The sequence below is a fragment of the Corvus moneduloides genome, chromosome Z (assembly GCF_009650955.1).
Source record: "Corvus moneduloides isolate bCorMon1 chromosome Z, bCorMon1.pri, whole genome shotgun sequence".
NCBI classification, from domain to species: domain Eukaryota; kingdom Metazoa; phylum Chordata; class Aves; order Passeriformes; family Corvidae; genus Corvus; species Corvus moneduloides.
This window is the reverse complement of record NC_045511.1, coordinates 44,444,585-44,468,955: the sequence shown is the minus strand read 5'-3', so window position 1 is coordinate 44,468,955 and position 24,371 is coordinate 44,444,585. Positions and strand designations below refer to the sequence as shown.

The following is a 24,371-nucleotide window of genomic DNA, read 5'->3' as shown; positions in this document are numbered from 1 at the left end:
CTTTGCATAGGAGAGCCTGTGCCAGGGAATATTAAATACTGTTCCATGTCCAGGAATAAAAGTCTGCAGAGCATGCTTAAATTCTTTGTACCTTCCCTTGGAATTGTTACTCAGAGAACTCCTCAAGAGCAGCATGCAATTTTGCAAATATTCAGTCCCTTTGGTAAGTGACTGCATGGTGTACATACTTTGTCTTTTTGATTATGATGCTGGTTTAGATTGTGTATGTCCTTTCATGTCCGCAAGACTGAATCTGTGTTTTTGCTTAAACAATAATAATTAATTTTCTTTTGAAACAAATTTTATTTTTTTCCCCCTTGGAACATGATTATTTTAAAAAGTAAAATAGCTCACAACTGGGTGTATTTGTGGAAGCTAAACCTTTGTTTTCCAAGTTGCTGACTCAATTCCCTTACACATATTAGTGAGCAATGCTGCCATCCAACAGCTGCCTGCAGCTCACATCAAGATGAGATAGTTACTTAGGACCAGTCCTTGAGACTGACAAGGAACTAAAGGAAAGAAAAAAAAGAGCCTTTAATCTACTGCAAGTTGGGACCCTGTGGGCACTCTTTGGCTAAGAGCCAAGAACAGAGATGGGAGATGCACGCACAGCATCTGCTTGGAAAAACTCCCTATCTCAGTGAGTAAACTCAGCCTGTCCTTCACAAGTCAGGATGTGACTCATGCTCCAAGGTGCTCTGCAGCAGGGATGACCTGACTAGCCAAATGGTAATCTTAAAATGTAGGAGATACTTGGTGCTTTCTGTTAGCTGAGAGTTTGCAGAAGACAGCAATTTTTCACCAAAAGCCAGCACCAGTAAGCTGCCAACAGATGCATCTCCCGACTCCAAATGCCCCATCTGCCTGGATAGATTTGACAATGTCGCATATCTAGATCGCTGCTTGCATAGGTTCTGCTTCCGCTGCGTCCAAGAATGGTCAAAAAACAAAGCAGAATGCCCCCTCTGCAAGCAACCCTTTTTTTCCATTTTCCATACAATTCGTGCGGAAGATGACTTTAAGGAGTACATACTCAGCCCCTTAGAAACCAGCTCTTTTGCCAGCCCTGATGGCCGGAGATTTCGTTACCGTACTACCTTAACAAGGGAACGCTGCACGTGTGTTGCAGCAGGGTGCTGATGGAAGTGCTGCAACATTCTGAAAGCATCTCCAGGGGAAGCCACTTGGCAAGGCCACCACATGCGCACACATCACACTGGATAGCTCCAAACATACCAACGATGTAAGAAGCAGGAAGGGTCTCCGTATGGGGTTCCACAGGGGAAGTTTATTCCAGCCACACAAAGGGGTCCAGGGATGAAGACCAAGAATAATGGAGAGTCCAGGTTTATATACGGGGTGGGGAGAGCATCAGGGACCAATGATCTGAGGGTGCAGGGGCAGTACAAAGGTGGGGCTAGGGCACGGGAACCAATGGGGAAAGTCTGGGGGAGTGGCAAAGGGACAAGGGCCAATGGGAGAGCGGGGAAGGGAGAACTTTCTAGATTAGGGGCATATAAGGTAGAAAGGGGCAGGGAGGACAGAGGGCCAACCAGGGGAGCAGAACTGGGGTACATCAACATAATAGAACAAAGCATCCTGGGGGAAGCCTCTTTGGTCACCCTGACCTGGGGATGATCTCTGGACTTAGGGAGACGGTTCCACCAATGGACTCCCTTTGTTCTTTTGTCCATAGGCCCACCGGCCTCCACACACGTGCAGTTCCCCTTCCCAAAGGATGCTGTCCCCTCCAGATAATGGGATGTTGTTTGAGGGCTTGTCAACTGAACCAGCGCGACACAGGCACAGAGAGATTCAGCAGATGATCAGGAGGCTGGCCTCAAGGAGAAAGGCTAGCGCAGAGGGCAGATCTCTGAGGCAGATTCAGGAGGAGGACATGATCAACTTCCGCAGGGCTCTGTACCGCACTGGTGTGCGCATCCGCAGCATTCAGGATGGTGGCCGATACCGAGACATTTCGGCAGAGTTCTTCCGCCGCAACCCTTGTTGTCGTTTTGACTTAGAAGCATATGACCAACATGCCAGTTATGACTGTCCTGCACCATCATATGAGGAAGGAAGCCACTCAGACTCATCAATTATTACAATATCTCCAGATGTGGCATACTCACAAGGGCCAGATAATAGTTTGTCTGTACCTGGTCTTGGCCAGGCCCCCTGGGATGATGAAACTCCAGGCCCTTCCTATTCCATTTCAGAGGAGGTTCGTGCAACCATAGCTTCTCCTCTGGAGTCATCAGAAAGTTCTGATGAGGACTCTGCTACAGGGAGTCGAAGCACCAAACTGCAGACTGAGTTACAGGCTACTGTTGACTCAAATGACAGTGGCTCTTCCTCAGACAATTGTGTCATTGTTGGGTATGTTAAGCCGTTAGCTGAGAGGACACCAGAAGTGGTTGAGCTGTCCTCTGACTCTGAGGAGTCCATCAGGGAAAAGGGAAGATGTGAAGAAACAGCGACCAGTCCAGTGTCACAGCTGGAGTGACAGTGAACCAAGCAGGAGCTTCTCGCCACATTCCCCAACATATAGGGAGGATGTAGGAGGTTGTAGAAGATAGATACAGTGCCATTAAAAGACCATATGAGCTTGTCTTTAAAGCTTAACTTTAGAGCTTGCCTGACATCAGAATATTGCCAATTTCATGCCTTGATTTCAAGCTACTAAAAAGGTGCATATACCTGCTAGGAGATAATAAGATTGAAATGACTGGACTGGGCAGCACGGGAAAAATATTCAGAAATGCCTGAATTCCAGGAAACAGAAACTCCTCTGTGAAAATGTCTTTTCAATCAATTGTAATTACAGCTGTCCACTGATAACCTCAGGACCAGGATGAGACATTAGATTAATGCCATCAGGTGTGCTGGACTTCACAGCCAGACTGATTTAATGAGTTGCCTCAAAAGGTGTTATAACGGATGTGAGTTAATCTTCTCACTTCGTGACTGGACCTCATTGTTTGAAATCAAATTGCCTAGTCTGGCAGACAGTGCAGCCTGGAACATCAGCTCAGCAAGCAAGGCTAAGCCACTGTAAAGCATCTTTTCTAAGGGCAGAGGTGTGGTTCTACGTGCTGCTTGCTAAATGAAATATTATTTTACTAATTCTTTAGTTCATGAAGATGTTAGAGGATGCTGCCTAGTATTCAGGACAAACAAAATCAAACTTTGTTACAGTTATTGATCTTCTCTGGGTGAAAAAACAGAGCAGAAAACCCTACCTCACACAAAGTTTGTCCATTTCCTCACTCCTGTGTCCTCATACATTTTATTTAGATACATAATTCACATGCCAGCTTTCCTTATGAACTGGTTAGTGACAGATGCAGTTCACCCCCAGATAAGCATTCCTGACATTTCCTTCTTATGCTAGCTTTGTTCTGACACAGGAAAAGCCAACATGGCAGCTCCTGTGTGCACTGGAGGATTTAGGAGCAGAGGGATCCAGAGTCAGTGTTGGGAAAGAGAGATGAAACTTAAAAGCTAACAATATGCTTTTCTGTTCAGCTTACAGTCCTACTGTAGCATTAGCAGACCCTGATGAAAGGGGGAAAAAAAGTAAGGGTGTTGATTTTTGCACTGTCAGTTGAGACTCTGTCTAGGAAATGGAACATATTTTATAGTATGTACCTGTGTAGGTAGTTGAAGTGTGTTGGATTATGTTGGGCTTTGTTAGTGGTAAAAAGTACCTTCTTGATTCTTTGTTACCTTGTTCTCACTGTAAGTAATTGGGAAATTTTTCACTGAAGCTCACCTGATATTTTTGAAGCATTTAGACAGCTTTGCTGCAATTTGCTACTTTCAAGGTCAGTAGGACACCATAAAGTATGTGACTGATGCATAATTCTTAGGGTGAGGCACCAGGAACAAGTCAAGAATGCCAGCTGTAGAGATAACATCCTGGTTATACCTCATATGCCCCATGGTTTTCTGTAAATCAAAAGGCATTATACATGAACGGAAAAATGTCTCTACTCTCACTCCATGCCCAGGTTAATTCCATATTGTTCCCTTCCTCTTCATTCTGTTCAACAAAAGCCATGGTTTAAGGTTAATTAGGTTAGTTTTGCACATTTTGGAAGCCGTGGAAAGATGAAGAGCAGCAAATGGATGAGGTGCTCAGGAGAACCTCACTGGCTTTGAGGATGCATCATCCCTGTGGCATCTCTCTGCCATATGTCCCTTATGAAAAATCCATTAACTCAGGTAACTTTTTTGTTAAAGCTTTTGCTTCAGAAGACAAAACATCCACACTGAGTCTATGCAAGGAGAAGTCTGTGATCTTTGTCTGTCACAAACAACTTTTGTATGTGCAAGGCTGGGCACTTTCAGGGAGAAAAAGTACAGATAATGTCGCAAATTCAGGCGGTGGTACATGCATTTTCCCACCTTAAACTGGTTAAGCTGAAGTCACTGATGTATTTTGGAGTTAGTGGTGCTCTGGTGTAGCAAAACCCCTTACAGCTCTTACCCTTAGATGTTTGTACTCTCATGCAGGCAATAAGTGCACTGGTGACTTATGCCTGATTCACATTTTTAAGGCACTCAAAAGAAATTTGAGAACAAAACATTGAGTAATAATTCATTGGGCCAGACTCAGCTGGCCCATGGATGAAAACCAAGTCACCGATCTTTCAGCAAAAACTAGATGGCCTAGAAAACTTTGTTGGCCAGTTTAAGCTAGATCTCTAGTTCTTGGATGGCTGTTAAGACACAATGTCTGTCTAGGTTCTCATATGTTGGCCTAATCAGTTTCATACTAGAGTAATTCAACTTATCCATGCAGACATGAGAGGACAATGAAGTCCTTAATTACAGATTTGTAAATATGGAATATGAAATAGGCGTTATCTCCTGGCTTTTAATTGTGTGTTAGTTCTTTATGCTGCTTGCAAGCCTCATTCAAGGCTTTTAATAGCATTAAAGTACAATTTTTACACCGTAGAATAAGAGTCTGTTGCCTCTGTTTTTCTTACTTGCATTTCAAGACTTTTACTTTACTATTTTCAAAGGAAATTGTGTGAACTTAGCAAAAACCTGACTTCAATTTCAGTTTTTAATTTTAAACTTGTGGCAAGTTGTGCTTAAACTTATTATAAATGTAGCAAAGGAAGACACAGGCTTTTTTCTACTTTTTTTTCAAAGGCATGACTTTGTGTCTGCTGAGCTGATTGTGTCAGGAAAGCGAGTCAAACTTTAGTTTGGTGGATATGGCCTCATTTTCTAAAGGGCAAGTGGTTTCAGAAGTCTCTGTTTCGCATTTTGTCCCCTGGGAGGGATGGGGGTGTGTGCCTGATTTAATTTGACAGTTTTCTACATTCACATGCATACCATCAATCATTTTTTTTTTTTTTTCATTTGGATTTTTCACAGAACATAGCAGGGAAAGAAACATTTATTTTAGTGAAAAATATGACTGTGAAAACGTAAATTATCAGTGGGCTGCAGGCACAGCTTGCTGTCTTCTAAGACTAATAGTAACTCAGTTCTATATAGCAAATGACATTGCCCATTTAATTCAGCACAGAAGTTTTATACAGGTTTCTAAAGCATCACTTACAGTTTCATTACCTGACTTAAATAGCAAAAAACAAAGGTGAGTTATGCTTGACCCTAAGGAAGCAATAAAAGAACATATGCTTATTAATAAGAATCCTACTGAGCTATTTTTACAACTGCTTTCAAAACTAGAAGTATGTACTCTTCAAATGAGCTCTTTTCCCAGAAGCTGTTTGGAACTGTGGCTGAAAAAGATAAATTGGCCAACAACAGGCTGAAGCATGAGCGAAGTAGTTTTGAGATGTAGTTATGCTTCTTTCTTCCTCATGAGTAAAAGCCTCCTAATTAAGAAAAATTGACAGTGGTATTTACTTACTCATAGACTATCTGTGGGTGAATCTTGCACAGAAAACACAGACAGTTTATTCTAGTCTATCAAGATTTGTTGTAAGAAACTGTGTTTTTCTAAGCTTTTACTATTTCAAGAAATTGCAAATTATCTTTATTATCCATTCAAATATAAAGTTAGTGATTTGAGATACAACCACTTTATAGAGCATATTAAATTACATATTTGTACTTTTTCCTAATACATATTAATATATCTCATTATATCTGGAATAGTAATAAAAGTTGTTTCTGAATTTGTGGGTCTGTCCTACTACTTACTGTAAAACATTTCTTTTTACCCAAAATCAAAATTCCCTATGCAAGTTTGGTTTGTTGTTGTTTGGTTTGGCACTGGATTTTTTTTGCTGGAAATCAAAATTAATGGACCATTCAGAAAGAAACAATCTGTCAGGAAAAATACAAGTCAATCATCTATGAGTGGCTGATGTTCCCATGTAGTCACTTGTACTGGATAGGCTAAGGGGGATGGAAAAATACCCCCCTCTGCTGACTTGCTTCATCTTGAGGAGGGTAGTTTGCCATTGCCTGCCCAGTGGAGCTATTTCCCTTCCTATCCTACCCCTCAGACCATGGTTGTCCACTGTCCATCTTGCTCAGATTTTTAAATATCAGACTCATTGTCTTTCAATCTGGGACAGTGCACTGTAACACCACAGGTTTTATTTTCTGTTAATCTCTACAGTCTTTCACTGTCATCCATTTGTAGCCCACACTTCCCATCACAGCAGTGGCTATGTTTCAGTACAGTTTCAAAAGTCTTTAATAAAAATTATATGTTAGCTGTGTTTTCAAAGGCTCTTTAAAACCTTGTCTGGCTTGGGAGATGCTGTGTCATCACAGGAGGACTGTGGTCAATCACTGGCGCTCACCTTGCCTGTGAGCACAGACAACTTTCTTACTAGCTCATCTCCTCAGCTTCTGCTCAGGGAAACAGGCACGACTGTATTTCCCTTCACTTGTTCTTTTTGCAGCAGTTCTACATAAGACTGAAAACTCCATGGGGTGTATGCTCTCTTTAGCACCCTCACAAAAATTTGGCAATCTCAGTGTTACATTTACACACGGCTCTAACAACAGTTCTGACAGACCTTCTTGAAGCTTGAGATCAAGCCTAATGAACTGCAATTATTTGAGGAGGGGTTTATTGCTAACACCTTTGGCACTAGGCTAAATGTCTCCATTTTTTCTGAGGCAAAACCCTTCTGGTTGCAGGAAATAAGATCTGTAGGCTGTGGCCCGATGTTGCATTGCCTTAAGCAAGGCATATTAGCTTAATTGGCTACCTTTTGAATTGGTGTATTAGGTGCCATGTATCAGCCCAGGAATGGAAACAAGGACTGAAATGTTAACATTGCTTTGTTTAGTTCTCTTGAGGTGAAATACCTGGACAACTCCTCTTTGTGGAGAAGAGAGCCCAGCTTTACAAAGGCAGGGGTTGTTGAAGTCATGGACTTTCTTCTTGTAATAGGTGATGAGCTGGTAAATAAGCAAATACATTCAGCTGCAAAATTCACACAAAATGTAGTCCACAAGCCTTTGGAATGAAAGTAGTATAAAAATTCAGTTGGAAGCAGGTTAGCTCCACAGAGAGATCAGCTGAACCCTGCATGCTGTCAAGAGTTTGGCATCCACTTTTGTGTGCCATATTGTACATTAGAATGTAAGTTCTTCTTGGAGAGTTACAGTACTTGGGTAAATATCATCCCTGTAGTCTGATCCTGCAAAGAGAGTATGGTGATGTCCCGTCCTGCTGTAAAAGGGAGAGTCGGGGAGGATTCTTTTTGATAGATTTCTCAGACGAAAATAAAGCACAAACACAGCAATGCTCTATCTGAGAACTGTTTATTGATAAAGAAGGGTAAGTGTTCCTACAGACGTGGGATGGAAAAGGGAACAGAGAGGGAGAAAGAGAGACGGAGAAAGAAAAAGAAGACGGGGATAAGATTGTTACCGCTGTGCCCCGGGCGCCCGGTTAGCGTCAACTCGGCAGAGAGAGCTCGGCAGCTGCGAGCTGCGGGGAACCTGCGCGGCGCTTGCGAGCGGCCGGGCGCGATTTCCGAGCGGCAGCGTGTCTGCGGCGACGACGAACGACGGCTGCGGGCTGGGGCTGCTGCGGGCAATGCGGGAAACACGGCGGCTGCTACACGCTGAGTGCAAGCAATGTCTGCTCCGCCAGGAAAAGAGCGGAGCACCAGGTTGTCGCGGTGACGAGCTGCCTCGGGGAAGCGGCAGAGCGCGGCAGGACAGGCGCAGACAGGGAAGCAGGACTACAAGGAAGGAAAGGCGAGGGGGAGAGGAGAGCCAAGCTGACCCTCCACATAAGCCCCTGATCCCTCCAAGGAACTCAAAGCAAAATGGCACTGGTTGTGTCGCAGCTAACTGCTTCTCTGTGTTAAGGCTCCTCTCACAGCCCGATTTCCCGGGCATTTTCTCCTGGGCATCCGGCCATCTGCCCCACCAGCAAGTGGGCAGTCGCTTGCAGCCCGATTGTGGAAGCTTTCTCTGCCCTGATCGGCTGTCAGGTGAAGCCTCCCCAGGGATAGGGCTTCCCATTCATCACCTGTACAGCCCCTATAGGAAGCCTTCACCTCATATGTAACATATGTTGAGGCATAAGTAAAAAATTAGATTGGTCCCTCTCAGGTACGTGAATTTATGATTTAAAAGGTACCACATAGTGGTACATAAATACTGATGAATGAATAGCAACGCTGAAAGGATTTTAGTTTGGTGCTTGTTTGTAGCTCAAACTGAATTAATTTGCTTTACATCCTGAACATGGAAGTTCAGCACATGCATTTGTATGTGAATAGTCATCTTGAAATCACTGGGAACAACTATCTCAGTTATAGAAAGCTTCATGTCTGCCACGGATCTGAAGCCTACCGCAGGTGTTTACACAGAGCATGATTTTTAAAATTGCATGTTTTTATTTACATTGATAGGATTACTTGCCCCAAGTCAGGCGAGTAATTTGTATGGATTTGGGATTTAATCTTCTAAAGAAAGGAAAAGGGGAAGGAATTGAAAAGGAGTCTGTGCTATGAATTTCTCCTTCTTGCAATAGGCACTTCTACCTGCTGCAAAATGTATTGTCCACCCACAGTTACATCTGAAAAATGACAACAGAGAACACAGAGTATGTTTTCCTGTGTTTGAGAGCCTTTGTAGCTATGTGGAGTGACAGCAGGATGACTGCAGCTGATGAAAAAAGACAATATATGATTATCAAGCTGCATAACCAGCAAATTATTTAACTTGTTAGGGTTTAAATTTTTTTTTCTTTTGTGCTCTTATGCTGGCACTGAGCTTTTGGTTCACAATTAAAAGCAATTAATTACAGTTCATAATTTTAGTAATTTTGATTACTTTGCTACTTGAATCAGCACAAGGATAGAATCACAAAATCATTTATATCATTTGCAGTGGAAGACTATGAAAACAACTCTACCAAAAAATGGTTTGTTGAGTAAAAATACATTGTCTTATTGACTATAATCAGTACCACACAAAATATGAATGAAGTAAATGCTGTCTTTATTTGTTGGCCATGTTGTGTTCTTAGCTGCTGCAATTATTTCAAAATGCGTGGAAGAAAATGCCTTCTCTTTTGCCTTAGAGTGACTGTTGTCCTTCTGTTCTTAAGTGTGATGTGTGCCACAGAGGAAGGAACTAAGGGAACTAACTGGCTCTGTTTTTCCATCTCACCAAGTCCAGAAATCACTTTTAGAGCAATCCTGAATAGCCACACAGCTGTACCCAGTTAAAAGATTATGATGACATTATTATTATTAGAAATTGCTGCAGCAACAACTTGCCAAATGAACCATTAAAACTCACTGAACCACAGTAAAATTGATTAACGGCTGCTTGGGGCAACATACGGTCTTTGAAGGTCTCTATCTTTTTAACCATTTGTCTCTTCCAGTGTCTGTGGCAGAACCCTCCACCTCTCTTTCATTTGAATGTAAAGAGCCATTTCAAAAACTGTAACTTCCTCTTAGTGACAAGCTCATTTAGTGGTGTGTCACTGGACCATCTACTCACATGCAGAAATTTGAATTAAAGAGAAAAAGAACCTTTTACTATTAAGGAAAATGGTGCGTTCTTTCTGCTTTGGGAACTTCACTTGAGTTTTTTTGGCTGTTGCTTTGACCTATGCCCTGAGCGCCCCTTTTGTGGTTGTTGTTTTTGAGGTGGAAGTTTCAGAGATGCTAAACCATTTTTTCTTCAGATGACAAAAAAGGGAGGTGGAAACCTGCTTCCTGTAAACGGAGTTTCCACAGTTCGAGCCCACTGTGCAAAACCTGAGCAGCAGCTTGCCTGTGCCTTAGACCATGTACCAACACTGCCGTCTAGCTTCTGCAAAGGCTTTGTGCACTTTTGCTTCTTGGTTGCTTGCGTTCATGTGTTAACACAGCTTTGTCAAGTCTCTATCGGCAAGTCAAAGTCCTGTAGTATTGACTTATGTTTGGGAACACAGAATCGTTTGAAGTGGTCACAGCACTAGACGAGGGATTGAAGACGGCAGCAGCAAACAGTAGGGGAGATCTGAAATGGCAACGCATCAAGAAAACTCGCTGTCTGTGTTTGCAGGTAGGGAAATGAAACCCATCTGTCCAAACTCTTAAAAGATATCTGGCAGCACAGCAAGGCAGAAGAACCAATTCCAGGTCTGTTCAGTGTTTCTAATGACAAAGCATTTGCAATGTCATTGAACAGGGCCTCCTGACATATCACCCCCTGATATGTGCTTTGGGCTCAGTGTTGAATCCTGCTTTCCTGTCTCTCTCCCTTATCCTTCTCTGTCTCGTACCATGAATACATCTTTTTTAGTCTTTCACCACAGAAGTTGTAGCTTTTGCTTCTTGGTCTGTGGTGACCTGGGAGCTTCTTCTAGTCTGAAGTACTGTGTTTAGGTTTTATATGCATTTTATGTCTGGTCATCTTGGGATTTTAAAAGATTGTATGGTTTCCATTTACTATGAACTTGCATTTGTTTACCAAAATCTCTATTTATACAGCCTTTAGGTTACAGGTGGTATTGCATAAATAATAGAAAGGATAATGAAAACATATAATTATTTTTAAGGAGACAGAAGTCTCTGTTAGGGCTCTACTTTGAAATTGTACGATTCCTCCATTTTCAAACAGAATTTAATGCATGAATGAAGCAATTATGTTCGAGCTTTCTTGGTGGTGTAACTTTTGAGAAATTGATTATCATCATATATTAAAGTGATTTAAAGCTGTATTTAGCCCAGAGTGGCCTGACTAATGATTTGTTTCTTGTTTTTGCTTGTTTTCAATAGCCTTCATTAAGTAATTCAGCTATGATGTTAATCATAGAATCATTAAGGTTGGAAAAGACCTTCAAGATCATCAAGCACAATCTTTGGTCAATCACCACCCTGGCATTTAGACCATTACTGTAATTGCCACATCCAGTAATTTCTTGAACACTTCCAGGGGTGGTGACTCCACCACTTCCCTGGGCTGCCTGTTCCAATGCCTGACCATCTTGCCTGACCATCCTTCCAGTGAAGAAATCCACCCTGATGTCCAGCATGGACCTCCCGTGGCACAACTTGAGGTTATGTCCTTTCCTCCTGTCAGTAGATGCCTAGGAAAACAGGCTGACCCCCACTTTCAGGTAGTTGTAAAGAGTAATAAGGTCACCCCGAGCCTCCTTTTCTCCAGACTAAAAATCCCAGCTCCCTCAGCCTGTCCTATAGAACTTACTCTATACACCCTCCACCAGCTCTCTTGCCCTTCTCTGGACACACTCCAGCACCTTGGTATATTTCTTGTAGTGAGGGGCCCAGAACTGGACACAGGACTTGAGGTGTGGACTCACCAAGTACAGGGGGATGGTCACTGCCCTGGTCCTGCTGGCCACACTATTGCTGGTACAGGCCAGGATGCCATTGGCCTTCTTGGCCACCTTGGACACATGGCTGGCTCACGTTCAGGCACTATCGACCAGCACACCTAGCACTCCCCATTAACTCTGGGCTGATTTCCAGCCACTCCTTCCCCAGTCTGCAGCTCTGCACGGTGTTGTTGTGACCCAAGTGCAGGACCTGGCACTTGGCCGTGTTTAACCTCACACAAGTGGTCTTGCCCCACGGATCCAGGCTGTCCAGATCCCTCTGCAGAGCCTTCCTGCCCTCCAGCAGATCAACTTGGTGTCATTTGCAAACTGACTGAGAATGCATTTGATCCCCTCATCCAGATCATGGATAAAGATGTTAAACAGGGCTGGGCCCAGCACTGATCCCTGGGGAACACCGCTGGTGAGCAGCCACCACCTGGGTGCAGCACCATCACCTCCACTCTCTGGGCCTGGCAGTCCAGCCAGTTCCAGCAAAGATGCCCCTGTCCAAGCTGTGGGCTGCCAGCTTTTCCAGGAGGATGCTATGGGAGACAGTGTCAAAGGCTCTGCTGAAGTCCAGACAGACAACATTCACAGCCTTTCCCTCATCCTCCAGGTGGTTCACCTTGTCATAGAAGGAGATTAGGCTGATCAAGGAAGACCTACCTTTCCTAAACCCATGCTGGCTGGGCCTGATCCCCTGCTTGTCCTGTACATGCCATGGGAGCACACTCAAGATAATCTGTTCCATAACTTTCACTGGCACCAGGGCTAGCTACCTTACATATTCTTATCAACCTTGTAATTAAAATGTATCCATGGGTACTGCTTCATGTTAATGAGACAAGGTTGTATTTGAAGGACAGTCTTTTGTCTCCATTGAAGCAGCTGTTAGTGGGGCTGCATACCTGCGTGAATCAACTAATCATTTCATTAAACAAAAATCCTCTTAGCTATGCTAATCAAAAGCATGCTGATCACAGTTTTTCCAAACAAACCCCCTGAAACCTAAACAAACAAACCACTTCAAGACTAATAAACCAGTCTTGCTCTGATATATAAGCTATGCTTTATTAAAAAGGATTAAAAAGAAATAAAAAAGATCTGAGGGAGATTTCATCAGCATTATGCATATATTCCTTTTGCCATCTCTGGTGATATCATCTGAATGGTTAATGCTGCCTAAACAGTTATATGCTGTATCACTTTGAATGCGACAGGAAACACAGGCTTTCTGCTCTGAACTGCATCTTCATGCGTGAGGAGAGCACAGTGGATGCTGAACACTGAGTCAAAGCCCTTCTCATTAAATCCCAAAAGCAGGTTGAGGGGGTTTCTATGTGCTTCTTGACTTCTATGAGCAAGTACATGAGCAGAAGCTGAACATAGAGTTTGAAAAAGAAGGGGAAGTGGAATATATAACACTGTCAATGAGCAGCTTCATAGACAGCTTCTTCAGAGAGGGGTGGATAAGTGTATTAAAAAATGAGACAACTGGCTTTAAAACTTCATAGGTGTGGTTTAAGCCTAGCAGGCAACTAAGTACTATGCAGCTGCTTGCTCACTCCCCCCTCCAGCAGAATCAGGGAGAAAATCAGAAGAGTAGAAGTGAAAAACCTTATGGGCTGATATAATAACAGCTTAATAGGTAAAGCAAAAGACATATACACAAGCAAAACAAAACAAAGAATTCCTTCACCACTTCCCATGGGCAGGCAGGTGTTCAGCCATCTCCAAGAAAGCAGAGTTCCATCATGCATAACACTGACTTCAAAGATAAATACCATCCCCCTTGCTTCCTTCTTCTTCACCCAGCTTTAAATATTGAGTATGATGCCACAAGGTGGGGAAAGCCCTTGAATCCACTGAGGCCAGCTGTCCTGACAGTGTCTCATCTTCTCCCAACTCCTTGTGTACCCCCAGCCTCCTCCCTGCTAGTGTGGGTGAGGAGCAACAAAGGCATTGGCTCTGTGGAAGCCCTGCTCTGCAGCAACAGAAAGTGCTTATCATCACTGCTTTCAATGCAAATCCAAAACATGACCTCATACTAGCCACTGTGAAGAAAGTTACCCCAACCAAACTCAGTACATTCTCTACTCCTTACTTCATACAATTTATGCCATGCTGTAGTCCTACATGATTTAATAGAATCTCATTGACACCCCCCATCCCCTCTCCATCCTTTGATATAACACACAGATATCATTCCCTTAGTCTACGGACACCCCCTGCAAAAGCCCATCAAATGTCAACGTATCTCCATAGAATGTCAACTGAATTAATTTCAGGGCCCATGAGCTGGTGCTTTATCTGTTCTGCTGGTCACTCAGGACAGGAGGGGTGGTGTGGTGTGGTACTATGGCCTAGAGCCAGCTCAGGTCAAGTCACTGCTGCATTTGCATTGCTTACTATAAGACGTCTTCCATTGGTTCATATGGTTCCTATTACAGTAATTCTTGTAAGCGAAACTCAAATAATGGGTTACAAACAATTTAAAGGCACATCCATTACAATCTTGACCTCTGGGCATTTTGTGCCAGATTGAAGGGTTTAATAGTGTAATGAACTCCTCCCCTTGCTTCTAGGCTGGCTAGAAACAAGTGGTTCCTGCTATAGCAATTACAGTGTCCACCACGGACCTCCACGGGATGCAGAGGGACAGCCTGCCTGACTGTGGCTCCACCGTGGGCTGCAGGGGGGGAATCTCTGCTTTGGTACCTGGACCACCTCCTGCCCCTCCTTCTTCTTCAGGGGAAGGACTCCTCGCACTCTTCCCCTGGACTATGGAACCATCACCCACTGTGCACCTCATCCACAGATCACAGTCCCTTCGGCTCAAGTTCGTACTGGAATTCCAGCCTGTCCAGCACAGCAGCAGACAGCAGCAATGCCCTGGCCACCTGCCAGCCCAGGCGCATCGTGGCTGTTATCAAAACGTTCCCAGGCACAGTAGTGTTAGGTGATAAGCATAGCACTACAGCAAACAGCTACCAGCAAGCATTGGATTATAATACATGGTCAGGCAAGTGAGTACTGGAGCCTGCTTATTAATAATTAAACAGCCATAACAACTGACAATTTCATCTAGTACATTCCAATCTAGACTGTCATAATCTGGTTTTATTGAGCCCCACATTGGGTCCAAAGAAGGACTGTTGTGGTTTAACCCCAGCCAGCAACCAAGCACCCTGTAACTACTCACTCACTCCCGCATGGTGGGATGGGGAAGAGATTGGAAGAGTGAAAGTGAACAAATTAATGGGTCGAGATAAAGACAGTTTAATAGGGAAAGTAAAAGTCACATACACAAGCAAAGAAGAACAAGGAATTAATTCATTGCTTCTCATAGGCAGGCAGGTGTTCACCCATCTCCAGGAGAGTGGGGCCCCATCACATTTAAGGATGACTTGGGAAGACAAATGCCATGAATCTGAACTTCCTGCTCGTCCTTCCTCTTCCTACAGATTTATATGCTAAGCATGGCACTTTATGGTATGGGATATCCCTTGGGTCATTTGGGGTTAGCTGTCCCTACTGTGTCCCCTCACAATTCCTCATACACCCTCAGCATCCTCACTGATGGCGTGGGTGAGGAGCAGCAAAGGCCTTGGTTCAGCAGAAAAAAATTTCCCTACATTATCAACACTGTTTTCAGCACAAATTCAAATCACAGCCCCATAGTGTGAAGAAAATTTGCTCTACCCCAGCCAAACCCAGCACCTTCCCTTTAGACTAGAAGGAGGTATTTTCTAAATCTCTGTGGGGCCTTTAATCCCACTTCTATGTTACAGGGGAGGTAAAAGTGGCTTCTTGCTTCTGCCATCATCTTGACATGACTTGAAGTCAGCATCAGTATGTGGAGCTGAAGATGTTTCTAGGACCCTTGACATTTACTCTAGCATTGAGCTGTGACAGCAGCACAGGAGAGAGGACACAGAATAGTCAAGACAGGGTAGAGAAGAAAAAGCTCTTGAGGCTCTCAGTTCTTTTAATATATGCAGAAACACCACACAGGTTTCTCAGTTAGCTAAGGCTGTGTCATAAAAAGAGGAAGTTTCCCTGCCTTCTTGCTGTCACTGTGCAAAGTCCTTGTCATCAGCAGGGACATTATCGAGTGCTTAATCTCTCCTGTGAGCAGTCACAGTCTCTGCCTTGGACTTCAGGGACAAGAGAAAACGGACAGGTCTCCATCGTCCGGAGATTGTTGCAGAAGCATTCCCGAGCACGCACACGGAGCAGCAGCTAAGATGGAGGGAGAGAAATTCAGCTGCTGTTGCTGCTGCTGCTTCCCGCAGTCCCGCACGACTCCAGCCTGCCGTGCGGGCAAGCCAGCTTGGAGAGGATGCCGGGGAGTATTTTGCCATCTCGTGGCAGCTCGGAAGAAAAGCATCTATCTCTATGTGATCACAAACACTCGCTGCCCTGAAGGAACAAAGCCAAAAAAGAGAGATTTCCGTGGAGCTGGCTGCAAAGCAACACTTGGAAGGTTTGCAGCAGAGCAGGCCAAAACCCTGAACTGACAGATACCTGCCCACATGCAGCCCCAGGTGCATGCCAGTGGCGGAACCTGAAACAATGGTCGAGAAGATGAACACTAAAGAGGACCCAGCCTGGGGCAGGCTGGTGCTCAGAGACTAACTCCTGCTCTTGGTGTCATGCTGCTGGAGATTCCCAGCTAGCCAGGGAAGGGAGTGGATAACTGCAAGCTGGAGAAGGCTTCAACACCACAGTGAGGACAAGAGCGAACTGAAGCTGAGCTCTTATGGTGTGGATGGTGAAGAACGATCCAGCCAGTCAGCTTTGGCTCAGAGAAAGTCAGTGAAGAGGCAGAGATCCTGTCAGCACAGAAACCTTTGCAGGAGCACTGCTATGGGTCTATGACAATTTTCATGTATTTGCAGGGTGATGCCGCTAAGATAGGAGAAGCTAAACATACTCAGGAATTGAACAGTCTGAACCTCCCACTGACCTCCTTTCCCAGGGAGCTGTTGCTGCTGTGCCTGAGGGGGCATTGTCCATGGTGCCAGGGCATACCAGAAAGAGGGCTGGGGGTTGTCAGTGGTCAGGGGCTGCAGATCCCACTGTCAGCAGCATGGGCACTGCCAGTGCTGTGGCTGCTGCTCAGGATGACATGAGACCTCTCCACACTCTTACTCCCACAAAGCTGCTGCCAGGGAAAATTCCTGCTGCTGACCAAGGGACCCCAGAGGACCTGATGGCAGAGGAAGGAGGGCGAGGCTCCCTAAGCAAAGGTTGTTCCCCAGCTTCAAGAGGTCTGTGGGATGAGGTGCTGCCAATCTGCGTGGGCAGTGGGAAAGGAGCCATGAGTTCTGCTCTTCACAGCTGTGTAGAAAACCAGCACCTCAAAACACATCCATTTTATTTCCAGAATTGTTTGTTTTCAGTTCAGAAATTATAAACCCCTGTGAAAATCCTGGAATGCCTTTTATATTTCCATGACCCAGAGATGAACTATCCAAGAGGGTCCCACCCTGCCTAAGAGCTGACACATGCACACAGCATTTAGGAGGTTGACAAAGTACAACTATCAGGGATACAAATCCTTCCCATGGCAGCAATGGGAGTGGGTAAGGGTCCTGATGCCAGCAAAGGGTGCAGGTAACAGCAAGGGTCTCAGCTCCAGCCACTGGGGCAGAATGGGTACGTGTGTTCCAGGCGCACCTACTGGGGAGTGAAATGAGTGAGTCTTGGCACCCACACACAAAGCAGGATTGCAGGTCACAGCCCACATGCCTGGTGCTGCCTGCTGTGGACACAAGAGAGGTTGCATCTGCCCTGAACACCAGGGAAAAGTACTGGAGGCAGGGATGTAACTCCTGAGCGAACTTCAAGGTGGGCTACCCGGTGAGAAGCAGGCCCTGGGTCCAGGCAGGGCATGGACAGGCCCATGCTGCTACCTGGGGAATTCTACAGAAGTGGAGCGCCTGTTGGGAAGCGCCAGTGCACGCCTTTGCTCTTGAGCAGGAAACAGGACCAGCTGGTGCGTGGGAATAAGTAAAATAACTAAGGATATGGGGCAGGGTTATCACAGGAACAGAAGGGCTGTGTTGGTATTCTGGGGATCAGTGAATTCACATGTGCTTTTGCAAACTTTAGTCCATCGTGACTGTGGGTAAGAAAAGGGACAGGGCTGGCTGTGCTCGTGTTTTACACGAGTTCTGGTAGTAATACATACCGGTACCGTGGCAGGCTGTGCCCCACCTATGGCAACCTGCTGTGTCCTTTGCACACCTGTGTCTCTCGCAGGTATGTGCTAGTAAAAATCAGTAAGAAGAGGTATTTTTCTCTCTCCCAATAACGGTTTATGCTTTATCTATCTCTTCTTTCCTACGTGCTATTTATGTTTTATTTACCCAACCAACCACACGGCTTTTCCAGCCTTCGATGGATTCCTCTGCAGCCTCGGAGACGATGCCAAGATCCCGGTGGTGTCCCCGGTAGGCTCTGCCATTGCCTAGTGCAACCCCTGGGTCAGGAAGCGGTTCTCCAGCGTCGCCGGGCGGCCACCCGCGCCCCTAGAGAACGAAGCCCCAGGTACGCACCACCACGGCAGCCACCACCTGCGGAACAAAGCGCGTTCCGCGCTGACAGCGGCACCCGCCGCGACTCCCCTCGCTTTTATTCTCCGGGGGCTGCCGCCGCCCCCGAGACGCTCTGCGGTCCCGGGGAAGTAACGCCACGCTCGCCGCTCCGCCGCCCGCCCCGCGGGCACGCACCAGGCGGCAGAATCAGCTGCAGGCCCGGCGCCAAGAGCGCCATCCAGGCCCCGGCCCCTCCCCGGCCTCCGCCCCCCGGCATGGCGTCACTGCGCGGGACGCGGATGTGACGATGTCGGCGGCGCCACGCTGCCGGTAGGGCCCGGCTGAGCTCCGCGCCCGCGGGGAGCCGTTCCCGTGGCAACGCCGCTGCCGATGGCGGACCCGTCCCGGCGCCTGGCGGAAGGCGCCCGCTGCCGCCGTCCGCCCGGAGAGGAGCGGCGGGAGCCTCCCGGCGCCGGGCGCTGCCGGACGCGCCACAGGCTGAAGGCGGCCGCGTCCCTGGCCCGCATGGGAAGCGAGGGCCCGGCAGCGGTGAGTGCGGGCCTGGGGGCGGGCGGGGCGCCGGTCCCCTCCGGGGCGCCCGTCCTTTCCGGGGTGCCGGTCCCCTCCGGGGCGCTGGCTGGCGGCTCCCGAGGCGAGGGGGGCAGGTGGCGCGCGGCGGGAGCGGGCGCGGGCGGCGCCGCAGGGGGCGGAGCGGTGGCGCGGGGCCGGGGCCCGCTCAGCCCCCGCGGGTGCGTGGGCAGTTCTGTGAGCCCGGGCTGCGCCCCTGGCACCCGAGCGCTGGTGCTGCCCCATCCCTGCTGCCGGCGGGGAAGGCCTGCTGCCAGGCCGGCTGCAAAACATGGGCTAATGGCTTTTGAAATAGCGTGGTAACTTACTTCTGCATAATTGTAGTGCCTTAGAGTAACGCCAAAACCTAAAATAATTTTTAAATAGATGGATTTTTTTTGTTGACCGTGTTTGACATCTGTCGTGATTTCATCCCAGCCAGCTTCCAATTGTCAGGCAGCCACTCGCACACTCCCTGACCAGTGAGATCAGGGAGAAAAACGAAAGAGTAAAAGCTGAAAAACTCATCGGTTGAGATAAAGACAGTTAAATAGGGACACCTAAAGCCACGCCTGCAAGCAAAGCAAAACAAGGAATTCATCACTGCTTCTGATGGGCAGGCAGGTGTTCAGCCATCTCCAGGAGAGCAGAACCCTATCATGTGTGACAGTGATTTGGGCAGACAAACATCCTCACTCCAAATGTCCCACCTCCCCTCCTTCTTGCCCCTGTTGTATATACTGAGCATGATGTCATATGGTCTGGAATATCCCTTTGGTCACTTTGGGTTATCTGTCCCAGCTGTGTCTCCTTCCCACCTCCCAACTTACCAGCGTGGGAGTACAGACAGCGGAAAAGGCCTTGGCTGTGGGTAAGCCCTGCTCAGCAATAACAAAAACATCTCTGTATTATCAACCCTGTGTTCAACACACATTCAAAACTCAGCCCCAGACTCGTCACTGTGAAGAAAATTTGTTATGTCAGGCAAAACCAGCACATCAACCTGACTAGATAAAAGGCAGTGCGTACTTGAGGATGGGTGTGGGAGTGACATCTGGTTGTTTCTGCTTCAGTCTTAATACTTATTTTTGGCAGGAACACATCCCTGGAGATTGTCTAATCCAACCAGCTGTGTGTGGTCCAGCATGAATGCCCAGCAAAGAGGGGCAGAGTGTGCAGGAATAGAACAGGTCCAGCAGAACTTGGAAGGTGATAATATAGTCCGAGTGCAATTATTTTTGGCTGGTTTGTCTTAAAGGACAGAACTAACTGTTCTCATACTTTTTATGCATAAATGCTAGATTTTTTAAGCTATATTTTGGAGGATACCATGTAAGTCATAAACGTACTGACTGCATCAAAGGAGTTATTTAAGAGTGGGGCAGAAGACAGGCCTGCCTGTTACCTTCATCTATGCTAGCATGACTCGAGCGCTGTGTAAAACTTGAAGCACTGAAGAGCTAGATCTCACTGTGAGGAGAAGCCAAACAAAGTAGCTTGGTCATGCTGCCTCTTTGTTCAGCATTCTCTCAGAGCCTCTGCTGGGTTTTGCAACCTTAAAAGCAATTGTTACAGGTTTCTGCATCTAGACTGTAGGATTTTTGCCTCTCTGTGATAGTAATCATCTTTTGTCTCTGTCTTCTAGAACATGACTTCAGATAAGGAGTTTGCAGAAGACAGCAATTTTTCACCAAAAGCCAGCACCAGTAAGCTGCCAACAGATGCATCTCCCGACTCCAAATGCCCCATCTGCCTGGATAGATTTGACAATGTCGCATATCTAGATCGCTGCTTGCATAGGTTCTGCTTCCACTGTGTCCAAGAATGGTCAAAAAACAAAGCAGAATGCCCCCTCTGCAAGCAACCCTTTTTTTCCATTTTCCATACAATTCGTGCGGAAGATGACTTTAAGGAGTACATACTCAGCCCCTTAGAAACCAGCTCTTTTGCCAGCCCTGATGGCCGGAGATTTCGTTACCGTACTACCTTAACAAGGGAACGCCGCACGCGCAGTTCCCCTTCCCGAAGGATGCTGTCCCCTCCAGATAATGGGATGTTGTTTGAAGGCTTGTCAAGTGAACCAGCGCGACACAGGCACAGAGAGATTCAGCAGATGATCAGGAGGCTGGCCTCAAGGAGAAAGGCTAGCGCAGAGGGCAGATCTCTGAGGCAGATTCAGGAGGAGGACATGATCAACTTCCGCAGGGCTCTGTACCGCACTGGTGTGCGCATCCGCAGCATTCAGGATGGTGGCCGATACCGAGACATTTCGGCAGAGTTCTTCCGCCGCAACCCTGCTTGCCTTCACCGCTTGGTTCCTTGGTTGAAGCGAGAACTTACAGTCCTGTTTGGTGCCCATGGATCTTTGATCAATATTGTACAGCACATTGTCATGAGTAATGTAACTAGATACGATCTGGAAAGTCAGGCCTTTGCTGATGATTTAAAGCCATTTTTGCTGAATCGGACAGAACACTTCCTGCATGAATTCATCAGTTTTGCTCGTTGTCCTTTTAACTTAGAAGCATATGATCAACATGCCAATTATGACTGTCCTGCACCATCATATGAGGAAGGAAGCCACTCAGACTCATCAATTATTACAATATCTCCAGATGTGGCATACTCACAAGGGCCAGATAATAGTTTGTCTGTACCTGGTCTTGGCCAGGCCCCCTGGGATGATGAAACTCCAGGCCCTTCCTATTCCATTTCAGAAGAGGTTCGTGCAACCATAGCTTCTCCTCTGGAGTCATCAGAAAGTTCTGATGAGGACTCTGCTACAGGGAGTCGAAGCACCAAACTGCAGACTGAGTTACAGGCTACTGTTGACTCAAATGACAGTGGCTCTTCCTCAGACAATTGTGTCATTGTTGGGTATGTTAAGCCGTTAGCTGAGAGGACACCAGAAGTGGTTGAGCTGTCCTCTGACTCTGAGGAGTCCATCAGGGAAGAGAAAAGGGAAGATGTGAAGAAACAGCGACCAGTCCAGTGTCACAGCTGGAGTGACAGTGAACCAAGCAGGAGCTTCTCGCCACATTCCCCAACATATAGGGAGGATGTAGGAAGCTGTAGAAGCTGTTTATCTCCTGCAGTTGAGAAGATGGAATCAAAAGAGGGTGAGAAGAACAAATGTAAAAGAAAGGATCTGCATCCACAGGACTTGAGTTGGAGCCCCTCTCCAGGGAGTGACACAGTATGCTCCCCTTGGAATCACAGAGTGAGTAAAAAAGGAAAGTCTAGAAGCCCACAGTCCTGTTCACGGGAGAGTCGAGGCAGTCATGGCCATCGGTCTAGAAGGGAGCACCGTAGCAAAAGCCAACTTAAAAGGAGACGATCGAGAAGCAGAGACAGTAGCAAACATAGGAGCAAAAGAAGCAGCAGAAGGTCCAGGGCTCATGACACCAGAGCCTCTCTGAAAAGCCAGAGGGGCTCTCTAAGTGGCGAGAGCACTCCATCCAGAGAAGTGAGCAGATCACGATCACGTAGCAAAGGCCACAGTAAAAGGAGATCAAGAAGTAGAGACAGTGATCGCTATTACGTAAGAGACACTTATCAAAGTAGACACCAGTGGGGTTCTGCTTTCTGTAGTCGAAAGGTGTTTGGAGACAGCTATGAATCCTCCAGCAGAAGGAGGACCCGGTCTAACACTCTTTACTCAAGGCAATCTACTAGTCCAGAGTACAGGATACGATCATTTATTGAGAGGACAGATCTGCATAGCCAGAGGGGACTCCATGAAAGACACTATTATTGCTATGAAAGATGCAGATCAAGGAGTCGGTCAAGCAACAGATCAAGGACTCCTTCTGGAGGAACTGACAGAATGAAAAGTGAAAAGCCTGGTGGAAAAAGGAAGTACAAAACTCGCCACCTGGAGAATGCATTCATGGAGAGCACAAATCTAGAAAGAGAAAATGACTCCAAGAAAACTTCCTCAAAATTTGGTGACTGCTGCAAAAATGAAGATAGCCTGTCAGACAATCGAGCAAGCAGCGAGACAAAGCGTAAGAAAAGGAAGAAGAAAATGAGGAGTCCAAGTGTGGAGATTGTCTTCGAAGGAAAAGCAACAGACACAACAAAGCATCTTAAAAAGAAAAAGAAGAAGCATAAGAAGAAACACCGGAAACATTACATGAGTAACTCAGTACAGTCTTCTCCGGTGGTGATTACGATTGATAGTGATAGTAGCAAGGAGCCAGAAAATGCTGAATGGGACAGCAGTATTACATGGACAAGCACAACTCAGATAAATGAGAGGGAAAATGAGTCTCCATCTTCTTTTCTGAGGAGGATGGGATGTGAGGAAACTGGGGTAGACAAAAAGTATGGTATCCCTGCCACAAGGGAAAACTCAGATGGTGACTTTAGAAATGCTGATGTCAAACTTCAAGAAATAGCAGCTGATCAGAGTGTTACCACAGCGAATACCAGCAGTAACACCTCTCACACAGAAGCTGTAACCAGTTATGTTCAGGAAGCACCAGCAGCGCCTTCCAGTCAACTGCCTTCCCCCAGGACTTCCTTAGTAGAGTGTCCAGAAAGAGAGCCATTGATACTAAGACTGCCAAAGAGACTTGTCAACAGATCCTCGTGGTTTGATTTCCCAGAAGAAAAAATGTAGTAGGCTTTCCATGGAACACTTGTTAAGATTGTGAATTTAACTGTTTTTTTTCCCCTCAAGAGCTAAAACATCTGATAGGATTTCTGTCTGTTAAAAAGTTGTCTAGGAAATGTATAAAACTTTTGAATGTGTATGCACTTTTAAGTCAAAGAAGATAGGATATTGCTAGTATGTAATTCTAGAAGTTTGTTAGAAGACTGTTTGGAAGTTTTAATTTCATAAAGCCATCCACAGAGTATTTCAAAGTTTTGTGTAAACCAAACAGAAATGAAGCCCAAAACAAAAGTCTAGAAATGCAGTTTATGGGGATTGCTCTTCTTAGACAAGAGAAAAGTTGTTTAGTTCATAAAAAATTACTCAGTTTGAATTCCAGCATCATTTCAATCTCTTTGGTTTAAGCTGATCTCTGCTGAACAGTAGTCAGTGATTTCTACAGAGATTCTCAAAGGACTTTCAGTAATTTTAAGCTAAGCTATGTTGGAATCTGAATAAAGCAATAAGATTTTTTGTTGTTGTTTGTTTAAATATATTTACATAGGTATTGTATGTTTTGCAAGTGGAGTTTTTTCTTTTGGTTTTGGGTGTCTTACCTATCCAGTCCATGGATATTTGTGCAGTCAGGAGTACTCCAAGTTGGAGTCTGGAGTTCATCTGGTAAAAGCCTTTAGTGAAAGCAGGAACTTTGGTTGCGTGGGATTTGTTCAGTTTTGAGTTTTCCCAAAAGCTGGGTGGCCCCTCTGTCCTACCCCTTCTAACATTGGAGTATTCCCTTGGGAAACATTTTTTTTTCAGATTTCTTATTTTTATTTCCCTTTTTGGAGCCTGTGCA

General features: G+C 45.9%; 1 protein-coding gene across 2 annotated transcripts; it reads left to right on the top strand.

Moving 5' to 3' along the window:
• Positions 1–356: 356 nt before the first annotated feature.
• Positions 357–24,088, top strand: TOPORS (TOP1 binding arginine/serine rich protein). 2 transcript variants are annotated; one of them, XM_032096060.1, is made up of 2 exons: positions 357–1,084; positions 20,889–24,088. In XM_032096060.1, exon 2 carries the CDS (start codon positions 20,948–20,950, stop codon positions 23,540–23,542), a length of 2,595 nt encoding a protein of 864 aa, XP_031951951.1. In that variant the 5' UTR covers positions 357–1,084; positions 20,889–20,947; the 3' UTR covers positions 23,543–24,088. The 2 variants fall into 2 exon arrangements, with proteins under 2 accessions (XP_031951951.1, XP_031951950.1); XM_032096059.1 differs by lacking the exon at positions 357–1,084 and adding an exon at positions 18,674–18,900 and having other exon boundaries at positions 20,564–24,088.
• Positions 24,089–24,371: the final 283 nt, after the last annotated feature.